The sequence below is a fragment of the Eumetopias jubatus genome, unplaced genomic scaffold, assembly GCF_037043125.1.
Source record: "Eumetopias jubatus isolate StellerSeaLion01/CBP00866 unplaced genomic scaffold, mEumJub1_p1.0 scaffold_1, whole genome shotgun sequence".
Classification (NCBI taxonomy): Eukaryota; Metazoa; Chordata; class Mammalia; order Carnivora; family Otariidae; genus Eumetopias; species Eumetopias jubatus.
The window spans coordinates 217,083,260-217,100,009 of NW_028274807.1; the positions used below are offsets into that span (position 1 = coordinate 217,083,260).

Below are 16,750 nucleotides of genomic sequence, written 5' to 3' on the forward strand. Positions count from 1 at the left end.
AATACCACTGAGCCAACACAGGTCTTGGAGGTGTCATCACTTTTATTCAGATTTTTCAGAGCACTAGAAGGGTAGATTAACACCTATCCAAGATAAGAGACCTACGATTTCCAAGAGCCTTCAAATAAGAAACTCCTCCTCCAAATACAGGAACAATCGGAATCATCTTAAACCAGCAATAAAAAAGTAAAATATAAACTTTTATTTAGAATTAAAGCAAATACTTCAGTATCACAAACACAATATTAAACTTCAAGAAATATACTGCTAATTTGGAGTGAGCGTTTATTTGCACAATTACAACATGCGGACAAACCCAGCAGAGGAGCAGGCCTGACGTCTGCACCCCGCACAGCAGTCGCTCCCACCACCCGCACTGAGCGCAACACACGCGACGGGACCGCGATCCAGGGCTCCGGCGGCAGCCAAGCACGCGGGACGCAGGCGGCACCGCCCCTACTCCTCCTCACCCGCAGACTCTCTCTCAAACGTGTAGGCCATGAAGCAAGCGTCAGGTCTCTTGGGGACAAGGGGATGCCCCGGTCTCACAATCTCAAAGCCCAAAAAGCTGAAGGTCCGGAGCAAGGCGGCTGCGGGGGAAACGGAGTCAGAGCTGCTGCCGGGGCTCGGCGGCGTGGGCAGGTGAGCAGGGCCCCGGGCGCCCCGCGGCTCCACCACCCAGGGAACGCGCCACGAGTCCCCTACCTCTGTCGTCGCGGTTCTTGTGGAAGCAAATGAAGACGTGGGCGGCGTGCAGCTGCTCCTCCGCGAACTCAAGAAGCACTGCAAAGCTGAAGGGCCGCCATCAGCCCCGCCAGCCGCAGGCCTCACTTCCGGGGGCACCCCCCCCCCTCAGGGCCCAGAAGCACCCGGCGACCACGGCCACAGACCCACCCCCCCCCCCCCCGGAAGACTGCTGGCCCCGGCACCCCGACCCGCGGAGGGCCCAGCCCCTCACCTGTCCTTGCTCCCCTCGGGCAGAGCGCCCCCAGGGATCTCGATGTACAGGCTGCAGCCGCTCAGCACCGCTCTCCAGTTAATGTGTCTGGAACCCGTGAGCCTGGTCTGGACGTTCAGAATCCTCGTCTTGCTGTTAGACGTTAGTTCCTCTGTTACATTCAGCCGATTATCCTGCAGAGGGGGAGAGCGCTCTGTCCGCACTCAGACACCAGCCGCCGCTCACGGCCGCCGCCCCGCGGGCTTCCTCACCACAGTCAACACTTGGCAAAACCCAGAGGCCACCAAAATGAACCCCCCCCCCCCCCAAGGCTGGGCCCAGGCCCCAGGGGGCACCTGTGCTGGTTCCCTGAAGGTTAATAAACCACGCGGCGGAGCTGAGAAGCAGGTGCGCACAGGTGTGCTTCCCCCGCCGCCCCCCGCCCCCGTGGGAGCCAGCAGGATGGGGTACTCACAGAGTAAAATAAATTAGCTGAAAGATTGTGATCCCTCTGACTATTCCCTCGCCCACCTGGGATCTTCAGGGGTGGGTGAGGGACATCAGGAGCACCACCGAGGCCCTGGACCCAGGTTACTACAGCAGTTAGGAGAGACCCTGGAACTGCAAAAACGGGGGCGCTCAGCCCGACTGCGAGGAGCCCCCCAAGGCCCAGCAGCAGGCCAGCGCCCTCCCCGTCGCCGCCCTCAGCCAGGCTCGTGTTCACACTGCGCGCCGCGGCCACTTCCGCCTGTCAGGGCAGCGGGCCAGCGCTCGGCGCTCGGGGGGCCCGGGCTTCCCTGCCCCGCCGAGCCATCCTGCACCGGGCCCCGGGCCGGGCCCAACCCGAGCCCTCCCAGGCCTCCGCGGACTTCCCGTTTTCCACCCCGGCCGAGCGCACTTCCCCTTCTCCCTCCCGCCGGCCCCTCCTGGCCGCCGGCGGCCTCCCGACGAGCCCGGCCCCGGGCGGCGCCCCGGGCGGCGCCCCTCCCGCGCCCTCCCCGCGGGCCTCGGGGTTGCGTCATCGCGGCAGACGCGGCCCGCGGCCCCGAGGGAGGTTTTCACAATCGGCGCGCTCGGCAGCGCCAGCAGCCATTTGCTGCGCAGTGTAAACAGGGCCCAAAGTCGCCTCCATCTTGCACGGCTCGCAGCGGGGTCCCCCCCCCGCCCCATCCGCGGCCCGCCGGCACCCGTCCTAGGGACCGCGTCCGCGGGGCGCCCCCCAACTCCACAGCCAGCCCGGGGGCCGCCGTCGGAGACCCTGCCACCTGCCGCAGGCGCGCGTCGTCGGGGGGCCCCGGCCCCGGGAGGCGGGCACCACCGCCCCCGTCTGGCCGTGCAGCGGAGGGAGCGGCCGCCGGGCCCCCGACGGAGGCGGCCCCGGCCGCGTCTACGTGGCGCCCTGAGCTCCGCGCGTCCTCGGGGGGCCCGGCGGCGGCTCCCACTCGACCCCCCACCCCCCCTCCGCGGTCCACGACGGCCGCCCCGCGCCCGCCCCCTCGCCGGGCCCTCGGGGACCCCGAAGCGCTGCCGGAAGGGGCGGCCGCCCGCCCCGCCCCCAGCGCGACTGTGCCCGCGACAGAAAGGCGGATCTCGCGCTCCCGCCACCTCCGTGGCGCCCCGCGGCCGGCTCCCCCACGGGCCTGCGCGGCGGCGCTTCTGGAAGCTTCGGGCGGGGGCGGGGCGCTCACCTCTCGCTGCTGCGGCCTCCGCGGCTGTGCAGGCTGAGGAGCGGCATGGTGCGGGTGGCGTGGACGGCGGTGCTGGGTTTATCCCCCTCCTTCTCTCTGGCGAAGCAGTGGCTGTTGAGGATCCGCTGCAGGGAGGATTTCACCATCCGGCCGCTGGGGTCCGAAACCAGAAAACCTCCGCTGCGCTTCTCCGCGCCGCCGCCGCTGCTCGCCGTTCGCAAAATGGCGCCGCCGCCGCCGCGGGCCTTTATAGGCGCCGCGCCCGGGCCACGCCCCCACGCCGCCTGGAACGAGGCCGCGCGAGGGGGCGGGGCCGCGGGGCCCCCGAGAATTCCAGGCGCGCCCGCCCCTCTCGGCACCTGATTGGCGGACGGTCAGTGGTGGGGGCGGGGCAGCCGCAGGTCCCGCCTCCTCCACCGCTGTCGTCTCTCTGTGGGCACGCGGGAGGCGGGGCGCGGTGGCGTCGCGAACGCGGCGCGCGCGCCCCGCCCCCATCAGCCGGGCCTGGGGGCGGGGGCGGGGGCGGGGGCGGGGGCGCCCGGCTCTGCGGGTCCTCGAGGGGCTGGCGGTGGTGCCGTCTCCGCCGTGGCCGTTGTCGCCCTCGCTAGGGTCCCTGCCCTTAGCGGGGCCCCCTCTCCCGGGAGGTTCGGGGCGACAGAGGCCCCCATATTCGCGGGCAGGGGTCCCAGAGCCCGCACCCCACGGGGCGGAATTCTTTTCAGTGATAACCTCGGAAGGGTCGGTCCAGCGGTGGTTTTCTGGGTTCGGTCTTGCGTTTCAGAACAGCTGCAGTTAAGGAGAGAACCTTCTGTGCTGAAGATACTCGGATTTAATGAAATCGTGCGTGTCGCGTCCGTACTTAGTCAACAACCCTCCTGCTCCCAGGGAAACTCAGAGCCTTCCCGGAGAAACGCAGGCCCCTCCCCGGTGAGCCCGGACCCCTCCCCGGGTCAACGCAGACCTCTCCTGGGTCAACAGAGACCCCTCCCGGGTCAACAGAGACCCCTCCCCGGTGAACGGAGCCCGGGTCAACGCAGTCCCCTCCCGGGTCAACAGAGACCCCTCCCCGGTGAACGCGGACCCCTCCCCGGTGAACGGAGACCCCTCCCCGGGTGAACGCAGACTCCTCCTGGGTGAACGCGAACCCCTCCCCGTGAGCGCGGACCCCTCCCCGGGTCAACGCAGACCCCTCCCGGGTCAACAGAGACCCCTCCCCGGTGAACGCGGACCCCTCCCCGGTGAACGGAGACCCCTCCCCGGGTGAACGCAGACTCCTCCTGGGTGAACGCGAACCCCTCCCCGTGAGCGCGGACCCCTCCCCGGGTCAACGCAGACCCCTCCCGGGTCAACAGAGACCCCTCCCCGGTGAACGCGGACCCCTCCCCGGTGAACGGAGACCCCTCCCCGGGTGAACGCAGACTCCTCCTGGGTGAACGCGAACCCCTCCCCGTGAGCGCGGACCCCTCCCCGGGTCAACGCAGACCCCTCCCGGGTCAACAGAGACCCCTCCCCGGTGAACGGAGACCCCTCCCCGGGTGAACGCAGACTCCTCCTGGGTGAACGCGAACCCCTCCCGGGGGGAACGCAGACACCTCCCCGTGAGCGCGGACCCCTCCCCGGGTCAACGCAGACCCCTCCCGGGAGAACGCGGACCGTCCAGGAGGGAGTCCCGCTCCAGAAGGTTGGGAGCGTTTCCCGGTGGACCGAATCGTGCACTGACCTTGCAGGTCGTGCTTCCTTTCATGGTTTTTACTTTTTAGGCACAAATAGAGGCTGGGGAGAGTTAGGTAGAATTGAAGAAACTCCTGGATGTTTTTTTGTCTTCACAATCCACGTCTCTCGTTTCATCTCATGTTTATTTCAATCTACTGTATCCATTTGGGTTAGAGACACAAACTTTCCTCAAAGAGACCTTGAATGATTGCAAAACCCGCCGGAGCTTACTCTCCCAAGCACGTCCGCTGAATCCCTGTGTGTCTCTTAATTCCCTTCCAGGGGGAAATGCAGTGTTTATTCTCATACGATAATTCCAAGTAAAAATGTCTTATTTACAGCTTCCATACACACGTTATGAAAACTCAACCAGAACTCTTAAGAACTGCATGTGTTGGACCAACCAAGGAATTTTCCTGGGAAAGAATATTTAATCCGTGACTTTAGAATTGCAGCCTGTGGTGAAAATGAAAGGCAAGTAGATTAACTTTCCAATTGTTTTCAGTTGTCGTGCAGAGGTGCAGGCTTTCATTGCGGAGGCCCCTTCCAGCCCACCCACCCTGGGGCGCTGATGCCATGTCCTCAATATTTGTAGGATCGGTGTCTTTGTTATAATGTAGGCCCTGTCCTTGTGAGGCTGGAAGAGCCTCTGAGTTTTGAAATCTGGTTGGGCAGGGTTTTTTTTTTGTTTTTTTTGTTTTGTTTTGTTTGTTTTTGGGGTTTTGCCTCTTGTTGGCTTTCCAGCATTTTGCGCAGATGAGTGATTCTGGGCCAAGAGTCCAGAATCCAGACCTGCCACTGGTCACTTGGTCAAATGGTGTCTGTCTACCCCCCATGCTGAGGCCAGGAAGTGACAGAGATCACAGCTGACCCCCAGCACCGGTGGGTTCGAGACTGCCCTGGCCCACTGCCCAGGAAGAACCTGGTCCAGTGAGATGTCCACCAGATGTTCTTACCTGCCGGGGGCAGAGTCTGGAGAATGAGGTGTAGCCCTCTTCAGCCTATGGGGAACCAGCCTTGAGAGACCCAAGACTCGGGTGGGAAGGGAAGGGTCCTTCTTCATCAACAGGCTTTGCGCTGTTGCTGACCAAAGCACTCTTTAATTTGGAATCATCGTGGGTGGAAAGGGGGGGAAAATGTAGCCTCTTGGTAAAAAACAAGTCGCAGCAACTTGCAGAGAAGCAGAAGTGGGAGAGAAAGGGGGTGTGGGGGGGTCAGGTGGGGCAGGGCATCTGAGTCAGGGAGAGTCACTGCGGGGAGGGGGCAGGGCATCTGGGGGCTCCCAGCGCGGGGCAGGGGTGTAGGAGCAGTGTCCCTCATCCTCTTGAGGAGGCTGGGCTCTGGGTCTGGGGATGGCTCCCTCTGCCTGCTGTCAGGGAGGTGGGGGCAGCTGGCATGAGGAACATTTTCACTGGCTTTACTGGCTGTGGGGGCGGGGAGGGGACCCAGGCGCCTGCCACCACCAGGATTGGAAACACCAGGGTTCAGGTACTCCCGCGGCAATGAATTCCCACTATGCACAGTCAGGCTGGTCATGTCTGGGGGCCGTCTGGGCACTGTGGGGGGTGAGCACATCTCTGGTTCCCCCCACCATTCAGTGCCAGGAGCTCCCTCCCCCCATCGTGACAACCACAGATGCCCTGAGACACCACCCCGTGTCCAGCAAATGTCATGTTCTCCTTTCTCCATCTACTCTGGGTGCACCTATAAATGCTGAGTCTGTGAGGAAGGACACCTCCACTCTCGGAGGACCTCGGGGGGAAGGAAGGCTCCGGATCAGGCACTCAAGGCAGCCTGCCCTGGCTGGGCTTGCTGGGGACCAAGAGAGAAATCAGACTGGCGGAATGGGCCTGTGAGAGGTGAGGGACCCCCTAGACTGCAGGGTAGGAAAGAGGGGTGTCAGGGAGGGCTTCTTGGAGGTGGTGAGAGCTGAGCTGCAGGTACGGGACAGCAGAGGGTGTGGCGTGAGCATGTCAAGGAGGGAGAGAGCCCATGCCTCATGTCCGGGTGAAATCAGTATGGCGGTGTTAGGTATCTGGGGGTGCCAGGGAAGCTGGGGGTCTCACTCTGATTTTAAAAAAGGAATTGTAGAGTATAGTTGGCTGAAAACAGCCACCCAAAATCATGTCCTAGTTCCAGAACATGTGGGTGTATCACCTCACATGGTAAAAGGGACTTTGAGGTGGGAGCAAGTCACAGCCCCCGAGGAGGGGGTGACCCTGGGTTCCTGGGGGGCCCGGCGTCCTCACGAGGTCCTCACGAGGCCCTCACGAGAGGGAGGCAGAGGGTGGGAGTCCCAGAGATGGGCAGACCCCGTGCTGCTGGCGGTGAGGATGGGGGGGGGGGGCGCGGGCCAGGAAAAGGCCAGAGCCGGGTCTCCCCGGGGCCCCGGGGGGGACCAGCCCTGCCCACACCGGGGTTTTAGGACTCCCGAGCCCAGTCAAGAGAATCAATTCCTGTGGTTTTAAGCCACTAAATTGGTGGCCATCCATCACAGGGGCCCCGGGGAACTCCCACGTGGACTGAGGCGGACCTTGGGCATCTGGGTCAGTGACCGCGGTGGCATGTGAATTTCAGCCAAACACACGGATCTCTAGTCCATTCTGAAGTGTTTCAATATCTACATCCGACTTTAAAATAAAACGCAGAGACGGGGCTGTGGACCCGCGGCTGGAGCCAGACAAGGCGAGCCCGGCAAACGTTACCGGTGGGATGGAGGCGGAGGTGTGTGGTCTGTGTCCGCTGGAAAAGTTCCTCAACGTTTGGAAATTTTCATAATAAAACACTAAAGAGTAAAACTGGAAGAAGCTCGAAGCTCCTGTTATCATGCCCCCAGCCTGGCCCCTTCTCCGGTCTCTGCTCCTGAGAACGGAAAGGCAGGCCTTTGGACCGCGTGGACCAAGCTGCAGGAAAACAGGCCAGAACTGAGGGCTGTCAGCCAGCCCGGCAGCCGTCTGGCCACGGATCCACACGCATGCGTCTGTGGCCGTGAGATAGAGCGGGGGACCACAGGCCACGCTGGTGGCATCGGGACAACGTCGCAAACGCGCACGTTCGAAGCCCCCGAGGGGATGGACGACACAGACGTGAGCAGGGCTTATCTCAAACGGGCGAACTGTTCTTATCTCCCTTGTACTTCCCGTGTCCACGCTCCTGGATACACCCAGTGAGGCCAATGTTTCCGCAGAGGTTTCCTGATAGAAAACGGTCCACAGGCGGAGGTCAGAACACGAAGGCGTGGCTATTCTATTTCCTGCCCCACGTGGCCCCCTCCTCTATGTTCACCTAGTTTTACCTTCATTTCTACAGAATTTCTGTTGCTAAATATGAGACCCACGGGGCGCCCAGCGGGCTCAGTCTGTGGAGCGCGCGACTCTCCATCTCGGCATTGTGAGTTTCAGCCCCACGCTGGGCGTAGAAATTACTTAAAAAAATAAATAAATTTAAATAAATAAATAAAGCCAAGAGCAATGGATGTTCACTGAGGACACTAAATATATACGGGCATATTTCTTTTTTTTTTTTTTAAGATTTTATTTATTTATTTGACAGAGAGAGAGAGAGAGACAGCGAGAGAGGAAACACAAGCAGGGGAGTGGGAGAAGGAGAAGCAGACTCCCCGCGGAGCAGGGAGCCCGATGTGAGGCTCGATCCCAGGACCCTGGGATCATGACCTGAACCGAAGACAGACGCCCAACGACTGAGCCACCCAGGCGCCCCATATACGGGCATATTTCTTACCAGAACTTTTGTGTATATTTTTCATCTGTGTTTACACTCTATGTGTGGATATAAAATACTCCACATTATATACGTTTTGATATACTTATTTTTTTAAAGAGTGTATTTATTTATTTTGAAAGAGAGAGAATGAGAGAGAGAGAGAGAGAGAGAGCACATGAGAGGGGGGAGGGGCAGAGGGAGAAGCAGACTCCCTGCCGAGCAGGGAGCCCGATGCGGGACTCGATCCAGGGACTCCAGGATCATGACCTGAGCCGAAGGCAGTTGCTTAACCAACTGAGCCACCCGTAGGCGCCCCATTTTGATATATATTTATAAACACATATTTTGCTGTATCTAATTTCGTAGTATTTATCTATATACCTTATTCTGTGTATTATATTTCAGTAATAATACAGTAGACAATATATTTATTCTATAGAGCTTTATTTTTTTCTGGAACTCCTAACATTTTGTAACAGGTTTGATCAGATAGAATTCATATACTATGCAATAATCTCGTTTATTTTATTTTAATTTTTTTAATTTTATTTATTTTTTAGAGGGGGGAGGGGCAGAGGGAGAGAGAATCTTAAACAGGCTCCAGCCCAGCACAGAGCCCCACATGGGGCTTGATCCCATGACCCTGAGATCAGGGCCTGAGCCCAAATCAAGAGTTGGTCACTTAACTGATGAGCCACCCAGGCGCGCCTGCATTAGTCTCATTTGAAGTGTACAGTTCGGGGTGTGTGGGTGGCTCAGTCGTTAAGCGTCTGCCTTCAGCTCAGATCATGACCCTGGGGTCCTGGGATCGAGCCCCGCATCGGGCTCCCTGCTCAGCGGGAAGTTTGCTTCTCCCTCTCCCACTCCGCCTGCGTGTGCTCCCTCTCTCGCTGTCTCTCTCAGTCAGATAAATAAATAAATAAATAAATAAATAAATAAATAAATCTTTAAAAATATGTTTTAAAAAAATAAAAATAAAAACTAGCATCATGGGGCACATGGGTGGCTCAGTTCACTAAGCCTCTGACTCTTGGTTTCAGCTCAGCTCATGATCTCAGGGCCTTGAGATCGAGCCCCGTGGCAGCCTCTGCACTCAGTGGGGAGTCTCCTAAAGATTCTCTCCCTCCCTCTGCCCCTCCCCACCCCAGCTTTCACTCACCCACACACTCTCTCTCTCAGATAAGTAAATAGATCTTAAAAAAAAAAAAAAAACCTAGAGGGCGCCTGGGAGGCTCAGTCCTTGGGCATCTGCCTTCGGCTCAGGTCATGGTCCCAGGGTCCTGGGATCGAGCCCCGCATCGGGCTCCCTGCTCCGCGGGAAGCCTGCTTCTCCCTCTCCCGCTCCCCCTGCTTGTGTTCCCTCTCTCGCTGTATCTCTCCCTGTAAAATAAATAAATAAAATCTTAAAAAAAAAACCCACCTAGAACCTTTAGTGAACATCTGAACACCTTGTTTTGCAAACTACATTTTCTTTTCCCTTGAGAGTATGTTACAGTTTGGTGGTTCCTGAAAAGCTAAACATAGAATGACCCCATGACCAGCAATTCCAATCCTACACATCTTCCCAGAAGTTGGGACTCCAAATACTTGGTACACGCATGTTCCGAGCAGCACGATTCACAACGGCCTAAGGTGGAGACAACCCAGTGTCCACCAATGGACACATAGGTACACACAACACGGTCCATCCACGCACGGGAGTGTCCTGTGGCTGCGGAGCGGGAACAGGAACAAGGTGCCCACACGCGCTGCCTCCGGGGATGGGCCCTGAGCCCGCGACGCTCAGGGAGGGAACCAGACACAGAAGGCCACACGGGGTGTGAGTCCATGTGGGTGACACGTTCAGAACAGGCTCAATTTTTTTTTTAAGATTTTATTTATTTGAGAGAGAGAGAGAGAGAGAGAGCACAAGCAGGGGGAGGGGCAGAGGGAGAAGCAGACTCCCCACTGAGCAGGGAGCCCAATGCGGGGCTCGATCTTGAAACCCCGGGATCATGACATGAGCCGAAGGCAGATGCTTAACAGACTGAGCCACCCAGGTGCCCCCGTGATGCTAGTTTTTTAAAAAAAATGAATATGGAAGGGCACCTGGCTGGCTTGGTGGGTAAAGCGTGTGACTCTTGATCTCGGGGTTGTGAGTTCGAGCCCCTCATTGGGTGTGGAGTCTATTTAAACAAGAAAAAAAAAAGAATCTGTAAGGGTGCCTGGGTGGCTCAGTTGCTTAAGCGACTGCCTTCGGCTCAGGTCATGATCCTGGAGTCCCGGGATCGAGTCCCGCATCGGGCTCCCTGCTCAGCGGGGAGTCTGCTTCTCCCTCTGACCCTCTTCCCTCTCGTGCTTTCTATCTCTCATTCTCTCTCTCAAATAAATAAATAAAATCTTAAAAAAAAAAAAGAATCTGTAAATACTATTAAAACAAAAGTTAGACCTGCACCCGAAGAGAGAACACGTGGGTATCAGACTGTGTGGTTTGGGATGGGAGCATGCTGGGCGTGTTAACAATGGTCTCTGGTCTACATTGTCTAAAATTTCGGGTTTCCTTGTGTACCAAGGAAGAATGTGAGCAGGGTTTTGGGGGTGCAGCAGGCTGCCAGCCTCTACTATGTGGGTGGGCAGGTTTGTCAGGTTTCATGGGTGGCTCCTGGGGAGACCTGATCCGCTCAGGGATTGTAGTGATGATGACTCACTGCCCAAACCCACTCCCCCTTAGGGGTCCCAAAGTGGCCCAGGCTTTCCAGCTGCAAACACCTGGGTACAGGACTCAGGATGTGCCTCTGAATATCGAGAGGAGAGCCTGGAGCCCCCCAGAGCAAGGGACCCCTGTTTCTCTGTGCAACCATATGGGGAGAATGAAGGTTTCGGGTGTATGAGTGTCTTGGAGCTTCTGTAACTAATAACCACAACGCGGGAGGCTGAAAACACCCTCTGGAGGCGGACTCTGGGATCCCGGCATGAGCAGGGCGCCCTCGCCCCCCACCCCGAGGAGGCTGGGGGCGGTCCTCCTGCAGCTCCTGCCCACGCCCCCTCCCACGCGGCGCTCCGGGGCTCGCCGCCGCCTCTGTCCTCCGCAGCGCGGCGCGTAGCTGCATCGTCTTCTTTCTCCCTGCGCACGCCTGTTTCCAAATTGCTCTCTTCTTACAAGGATGCCATCCTGTTGGCCTGGGGTCCACCTTGTCCCCGTACGCCCTCATCTTAATTAATTGCATCTGCAGCGCCCTGTCTCAGTCCGTTCAGGCGGCTGCAAGCGAATGTCACAGGCCGAGTGGCTTGTAAACATCGGAAAGGGAGCGCTCGGTTTTGGAGGCCGACGGAGGGGGTTGGTCACACACAGCTCCTGCTGGAGGGGGTTAAGTTGTTTCTGGTCACTTTGGGGGCACCTGGGGGGCTCAGTCGGCCCAGTGTTCGACTCCTGATTTCGACTCAGGTCGACTCAGATCTCAGGGTCGTGCGATCGAGCCATTTTGGTCACTACCCATGGATATTTTGGTCATTGCCAGGCAAACTGGTATTTTAAGATCCCACCCAGATGCTCCTGGAATTCATTGTTATGTAACCTTGGTTTATCTTCACACATTTTAATATTAAAAACCACTTTTTCTTATGGGTGACTAGCCTGGTATATAAAGTATATCTCACAAAGCTGGTGTTAAGAAAAAAAGAATTGAAAGGAGGGATTCAAACAGGTATTTGCACACCTGTGTTCACAGCAGCATGATTCACAGCAGCCAAAAGGTAGAAACACCCCAGTGTCCATCGATGGGTGAAGGATACACACGGTGCGGTCCGTCCCCACGCGGGAACACGCTCCAGCCTCAGGAAGGAAGGGACCCCGACACCTGCCACGACGCGGAGGGACCCCGAGGACACCGGGCTCAGTGAGAGGAGCCGGACCCAGAAGGACACATCCCGCAGGAGGACCCCACTCCCAGGAGGTCCCCAGAGGAGTCCCGTCCACACAGAAACAGACAGGAGAGGGTGGGAGCCGGGGCTGGGGCAGGGGGTGGGGACAGAGTCTCCGTGGGGGGAGACGGAATGTTCTGGAGACGGAGGGTGGGGCTGGTCGCAGGACCGTGTGAGTGGGCTTCATGCCGCGGAGCTGTGCACTTAGAAGAGATTAAAGTGATATATTTCATGTTCTATGTATTTACCACAATAAAAAAATTAATGCATAAAAACCCATGATGAACAAAATATGCACATTTTATATTTTATAAAGACAGGATCTGACACTGTACTTGACCAAATTACTTCCTCTCCCCCCAGTCTCAGCCCTGTCGGATGCCAAGGAACAGATAAACCCAAGGAGTTCCCCACGCAGGGGAGCGTCCCGCGGCCGCGGACGGGAGCCAGGCGCCCACGACGCTCAGGGAGGGAGCCAGACACGGAAGGCCACACGGGGTGTGCGTCCACGCGGGTGACACGTCCGGAACGGGCTCATCCACAGACGGGCAGGGGGCCGGCGGGGGCCGGGGGCTGGGGGGGTGTTGCTTTTGCGGTGACAGAATATTCTGGAGCTGACTGTGGTCATGGAAGCACAGCTGCGCCCATGGTTACGGAGTGCTTACCGAATTCGGATTCTACATGAGGAAACAGGCCTCTCAGCTGGTGCCTCGCCCCGGCTGGCCCAGGGAGCCCTCCCTCACACCCCTGGTCCCGCAGGCCACCCCCCTGCTGCTCTGGGAGCTGGGACGCAGTTGGCTTCGCCTCGGCGGAGCCCGGCCGACTTCACGCTTCATAGGCCTGCTGGCCGAATTCGAGAGAGAAAGCAAGGTGACCCTTTGTGGGTGCCCTCACCTCCAGGACCTGCTTCTCTGAGGCTCAGAGACAGGAAGGGACATCCCCAGGCCCACCGTGGCCAGCCAGGCAGTGGCTCTGTGCTGAAATGGGGGTGGGGTCACCCTCTGGCCAAGGCCCAGTCCTGCTGCAAGGGTGGGGGCCGCCCCAGCCGCAGTCTCCCCCCCCCGCGGCCCTCCTCCCCTTCCCGCTGCGGCCTGCTCGGCGGATTGGCCCACACCGCTGCCTCCAGACACCTGTTGCTGTCTGTCTTGGGGCCACTGTCCCCGGGCTCCATCTGTCCAGCGGGCTCACCGTGGCGGCTGTGGAGTAAGTGGGGCAGGGGGAGGCCTGGGCAGAGGTGGGGGTCCCTTGGGTCTGGGGAGGGCATCTCTGAGGTCCACGGGGGCCTCCAACTCTTGTGGCTGCCCCCTAATACCTAAGGGCACCTGCCCACTGCCCGTTTGGGCCCCTCGCGCAGTGCCCTGCTCCAGCCCCAGGGAAGGATCACTCTTCCGACCAGAGATGTCAGAACAAGCTAACGCCGGCAGCCAGGGGCATGGGGACCCCAAAACATGGCTGTGGGAAGCTGGCAGAGCTGGGTCTGACAACAAGCTGCCCACGACCTCTGGCGGTTGGCTCTCCCTGGAGAATCAGTTTCCCTATCTGCCCTTTGGGAGTAGAGGCCGTGGGAAGAGGCAGGGGCCCCAGCGCTGGGATCAGGAAGCCCCAGGGCCCCCCCAGCTCCTGCCTGTGGTGGCCGGAGTGAGGCCGGTCCTGCTGCTACAGCCTGAGCTTCTGGACTGAGGGGCTGGGGGCTTGGGTGCCAGGAACGGCCGGCCTGCGAGGACAGTTCAGAGACCCCGCGGGGGTAAAATCCTGGGAGGGGCCGGGCGGCAGATCGGCCTGTTCCACTGGCCTCCAGCACTGGATAAAAATAGTGCCTGGTCTCAGAGAACCTGAGCCGACCCTGGGGCCAAGGGTTCTGGTCTGGGCTGTCTTAGCTCATCTGCGTGGGACCTTGGGTGGGTCCCAGCCCTCTCTGGGCCCCAGCAGCCTCCACGTGCTCAGGGAGGGGTCCCAGGGCTGGGGGGGCGGGGGGCAGCTGGGCCACGCCCACCCGAGGGTGACTCTGCCACGTAAAGGAGGATCCCGGCGGAAGGACCAGCAAAGGCTGAGCTGAGAGCCAGGGGGCCACTTCATTCATGTATAAGGGGCAGCCCCAGATCAGGCCCGGGGCCCACAGCAGGGGCTCAGCAAATGCAAGACTCCTCCGACCAAGACGCCGCCTCTCCAGGCCTCCCCCTGCCCAACCCTGGATCCGAGGTGCTCAGACGTCTCCATGACAACCAGGGCCTTGGAGGAGCTGGATGGAGGCCTGGGCAGCTGCCAAGCAGGCGAGGACCGCTCCACACTGGCTGACCCCTGCCCTGACCAGCCCCAGGAGGACAGGGCTCAAGGTACCCACAGGGGCGGGGGCCGGACAGAGCCCCCGCCCCCTTCCTCCTGTTGAGCCAGGTGGCTGACTGGCAGAGACCAGGACTAAGACTCCCACGTTGGACTGGCTCAACCTATGCTCCCCGTTTCCAACCTCTGTGCCCATTAGTGCCTTGGGGCAGGACTGCCTCTGAGCCTGGTTGCTTTCTAATCTGTAAAATGGGAGCGATCACCCCGCCCCAACCCAGCAGAGCCCAGCAGAGGGTGGGATGGGCCTTAGAGGTGTGTGTAGGGGGGGTCTCACGACCTTGACTCTCCCTCTTTTCCTCCAACAGCGATGCCCAGGCTGGCCGACTCTAGCGGCTGGCCCCATGTGAGTAGCCGGGGCCCTGGGGTTTCTGCCTGGGGTGCCCCTGGAATCAGGGACACGCTGGCCAAGGGGGTGGCTTTCTACACCCCATGGGAAGAGTCTGCGTTCCCTTGGAGGAAAGAGGGGAAGGAAACACCCCGGGACACTCACGACTTCTCATAGGTTTCTCAAGCTGAGGGCAGCCCCGCAAGCAGTGTGGATGCCAGGCCCAAGAAGACAGAGAAGGAGCCCGTGGCCAAAGTGGCCCCAGGACACGGGAAAGAGAGGCTGAAAGCAGGAGCAAGTAGGTTTGCAGAAGGCAGGGGTGAGGTGGGGGAGTGGGTATGGCCCAGCAAGGGGGGCAGGCCCTGGGCTGGGTCCTTGGATCTGGGGGGCGGGGACAGGGTGCAGTGAGGCTGCTGGCTGGGTTCTGTCCCTGCGTGTCTCTAGCTGTAACTAACAGGGCTGGAAGCCTCCGCTGATTCATGATAACACAACAGAAGGTGCTCCTAGGCTTCAGCTCATCACCTTCTAGAGTATTCTCCACATGCCAGCGAAGCTCTGAAGCTCGCAGGCTTAGTTCCCTGGCCCAGAGCCCGTAGCCAGGCAGGGCTGAGCCCCTGGGGGCCGCGCCCAGCCCAGCCCTTGCTCCCCGCAGCACCCCGGAGCCCCGTGCGCAAGAAGGTGCAGGCCTCACCACCCCCGCAGCGGCCGCCGCCACCCCCAGCCCCTGCCCTGAGCGAGGAGCTGCCCTGGGGAGACCTGTCACTCAACAAGTGCCTGGTGCTCGCCTCATTCGTGGCGCTGCTGGGCTCAGCCTTCCAGCTGTGCCGCGGTGAGCCTGAGGCCCCTCCCCCCGGGAGTGGCTGCACCTGGGTGCCTGCCCGCCCTCCCAGGGGAGCTCGTGTGCCCCCCAAGGGTTGGATCTGTGTGCCTCCCCTCCAGGGGCGGGTCTCATATACCTGTCCCCCCACCCCCGCTGGTCCCCTTCTCCCTGGCGTGGACTCTGTTTGGTCCCCTCACTGCCCCACTGTGCACCCCTGTTCAGCCACTGGCCTTGTGCGCCCCCGGGATGGGGCCTGGGCCCTCCCTCTGTGCGGGCTTTGGTGGAAAGCGCCTCCTCCCCCTTCCCCCACTGTGGACCTTCTCCCGGGGCCCTCCCTCTCCCAGATCGGATCTTGGCGCACCTCTCTCCTCCCTGAACAGGTCCTCACCCCTCATGGGCTTTGCCCCCCAGGACTGGCCCCATGAGCCCCCTCTGGGTAGTATGCGCCAGGGAGCTCCTACAGCCTGTGGAGAAACATGGCCAGCCCTTTTGCAACTGGAATGAGGGAGATTTGGAGGGAAGGGGGCGCCTTAGCCGCAGAGGCCAGGAGCCTTCCCTTCTGGAGGCTGGGAGGGAGGGGAGAGGGAGCTCTGGGGGGGAAGGCTGGGATGGCGGGTCTGGTCTGCGCCTAGGCCTGGGCTGACTCCCCTCCCCTCCAAGATGCTGTGGCCGGGGAGGCAGATGCCCCTGCACCTGTCCCTGAGCCGTGGGTACCTCCAAGCTCGGCCCCGGAGCCAGCATCAGCCCGGGTAAGTGCTTCCATTAAGAGACCACAGGCCCTTGGGGGAAGGGGCCTGAGCACCACGCAGGGCAGGTGTGCGTTGAACCCACCACCTCACACCACCGGCCTTGCAGTTGCAGCCGAAGCCCAAGGCCTGGGCGCCCCCATCGGGACCCCCGGAGCCCCAGGAGGAGGAGGAGGAGAAGGCCGAGGTTCCAGCAAGCCGGGAGGGCGCAGAGAAGGCTGCTGGGGAAAAGCGCGCGCCCAAGGAGCCTCCACGCAAGGAGGAGAGGCCTCGGAAGGAGAGGCCGCGGAAGGAGAAGCCGCGGAAGGAGGTGAGGCCTCCGAAGCAGGAGAAGCCACCGGCCGCCAGGGAGCCCCGAGCGGCCCTACCCCGGCGCTGGGAGGTGCGCGAAGGAGGCCATCGGCATTGGATGCAGGACTCCCGAGACCCCGGACACAAAAAGAGGCAGGCCTGGAACTCCCTGCGGCGCCCCGACACGGACCCGCCTCCCGGACGCCAGAGGCACCGCGCGGGCAAGGGGCGGGACTGAGCCAGGCCTCGGTCCCGGGACACAATCCT

The 16,750-nt window shown here is 60.3% G+C and overlaps 2 protein-coding genes across 4 annotated transcripts; one reads left to right on the plus strand and one right to left on the minus strand.

Annotated features, from left to right (window-relative positions):
- Positions 1-179: 179 nt before the first annotated feature.
- On the minus strand, positions 180-2,842 carry OAZ1 (ornithine decarboxylase antizyme 1). Its single transcript, XM_028126160.2, is given in 6 exon segments — positions 180-590; positions 706-791; positions 959-1,131; positions 1,413-1,499; positions 1,501-1,558; positions 2,626-2,842. Coding segments are annotated over 6 exon segments (684 nt in total). The 5' UTR covers positions 2,772-2,842; the 3' UTR covers positions 180-456.
- An 11,334-nt stretch (positions 2,843-14,176) lies between these two features.
- On the plus strand, positions 14,177-16,721 carry JSRP1 (junctional sarcoplasmic reticulum protein 1). Of its 3 annotated transcripts, none has more exons than XM_088018683.1 (6): positions 14,177-14,294; positions 14,607-14,671; positions 14,819-14,924; positions 15,279-15,455; positions 16,107-16,195; positions 16,308-16,721. In XM_088018683.1, the coding sequence occupies exons 1-6, from the start codon at positions 14,177-14,179 to the stop codon at positions 16,719-16,721; spliced, it is 969 nt and encodes a 322-aa protein (XP_087874809.1). The 3 variants fall into 3 exon arrangements, with proteins under 3 accessions (XP_087874809.1, XP_087874810.1, XP_027981824.2); XM_088018684.1 differs by having other exon boundaries at positions 14,607-14,665; XM_028126023.2 differs by having other exon boundaries at positions 14,607-14,644; positions 14,804-14,924.
- The last annotated feature ends 29 nt before the right edge of the window (positions 16,722-16,750 follow it).

Coding starts and splice junctions, on each gene's coding strand:
- JSRP1 (XM_088018683.1), top strand. CDS start 14,177: ATGACAACCAGGGCCTTGGAGGAGCTGGATGGAGGCCTGGGCAGCTGC. Junction 14,672..14,818: donor GCCGGGGCCCTGGGGTTTCT/GCCTGGGGTGCC, acceptor TCTCAAGCTGAG/GGCAGCCCCGCAAGCAGTGT. Junction 15,456..16,106: donor AGCCTTCCAGCTGTGCCGCG/GTGAGCCTGAGG, acceptor CTCCCCTCCAAG/ATGCTGTGGCCGGGGAGGCA.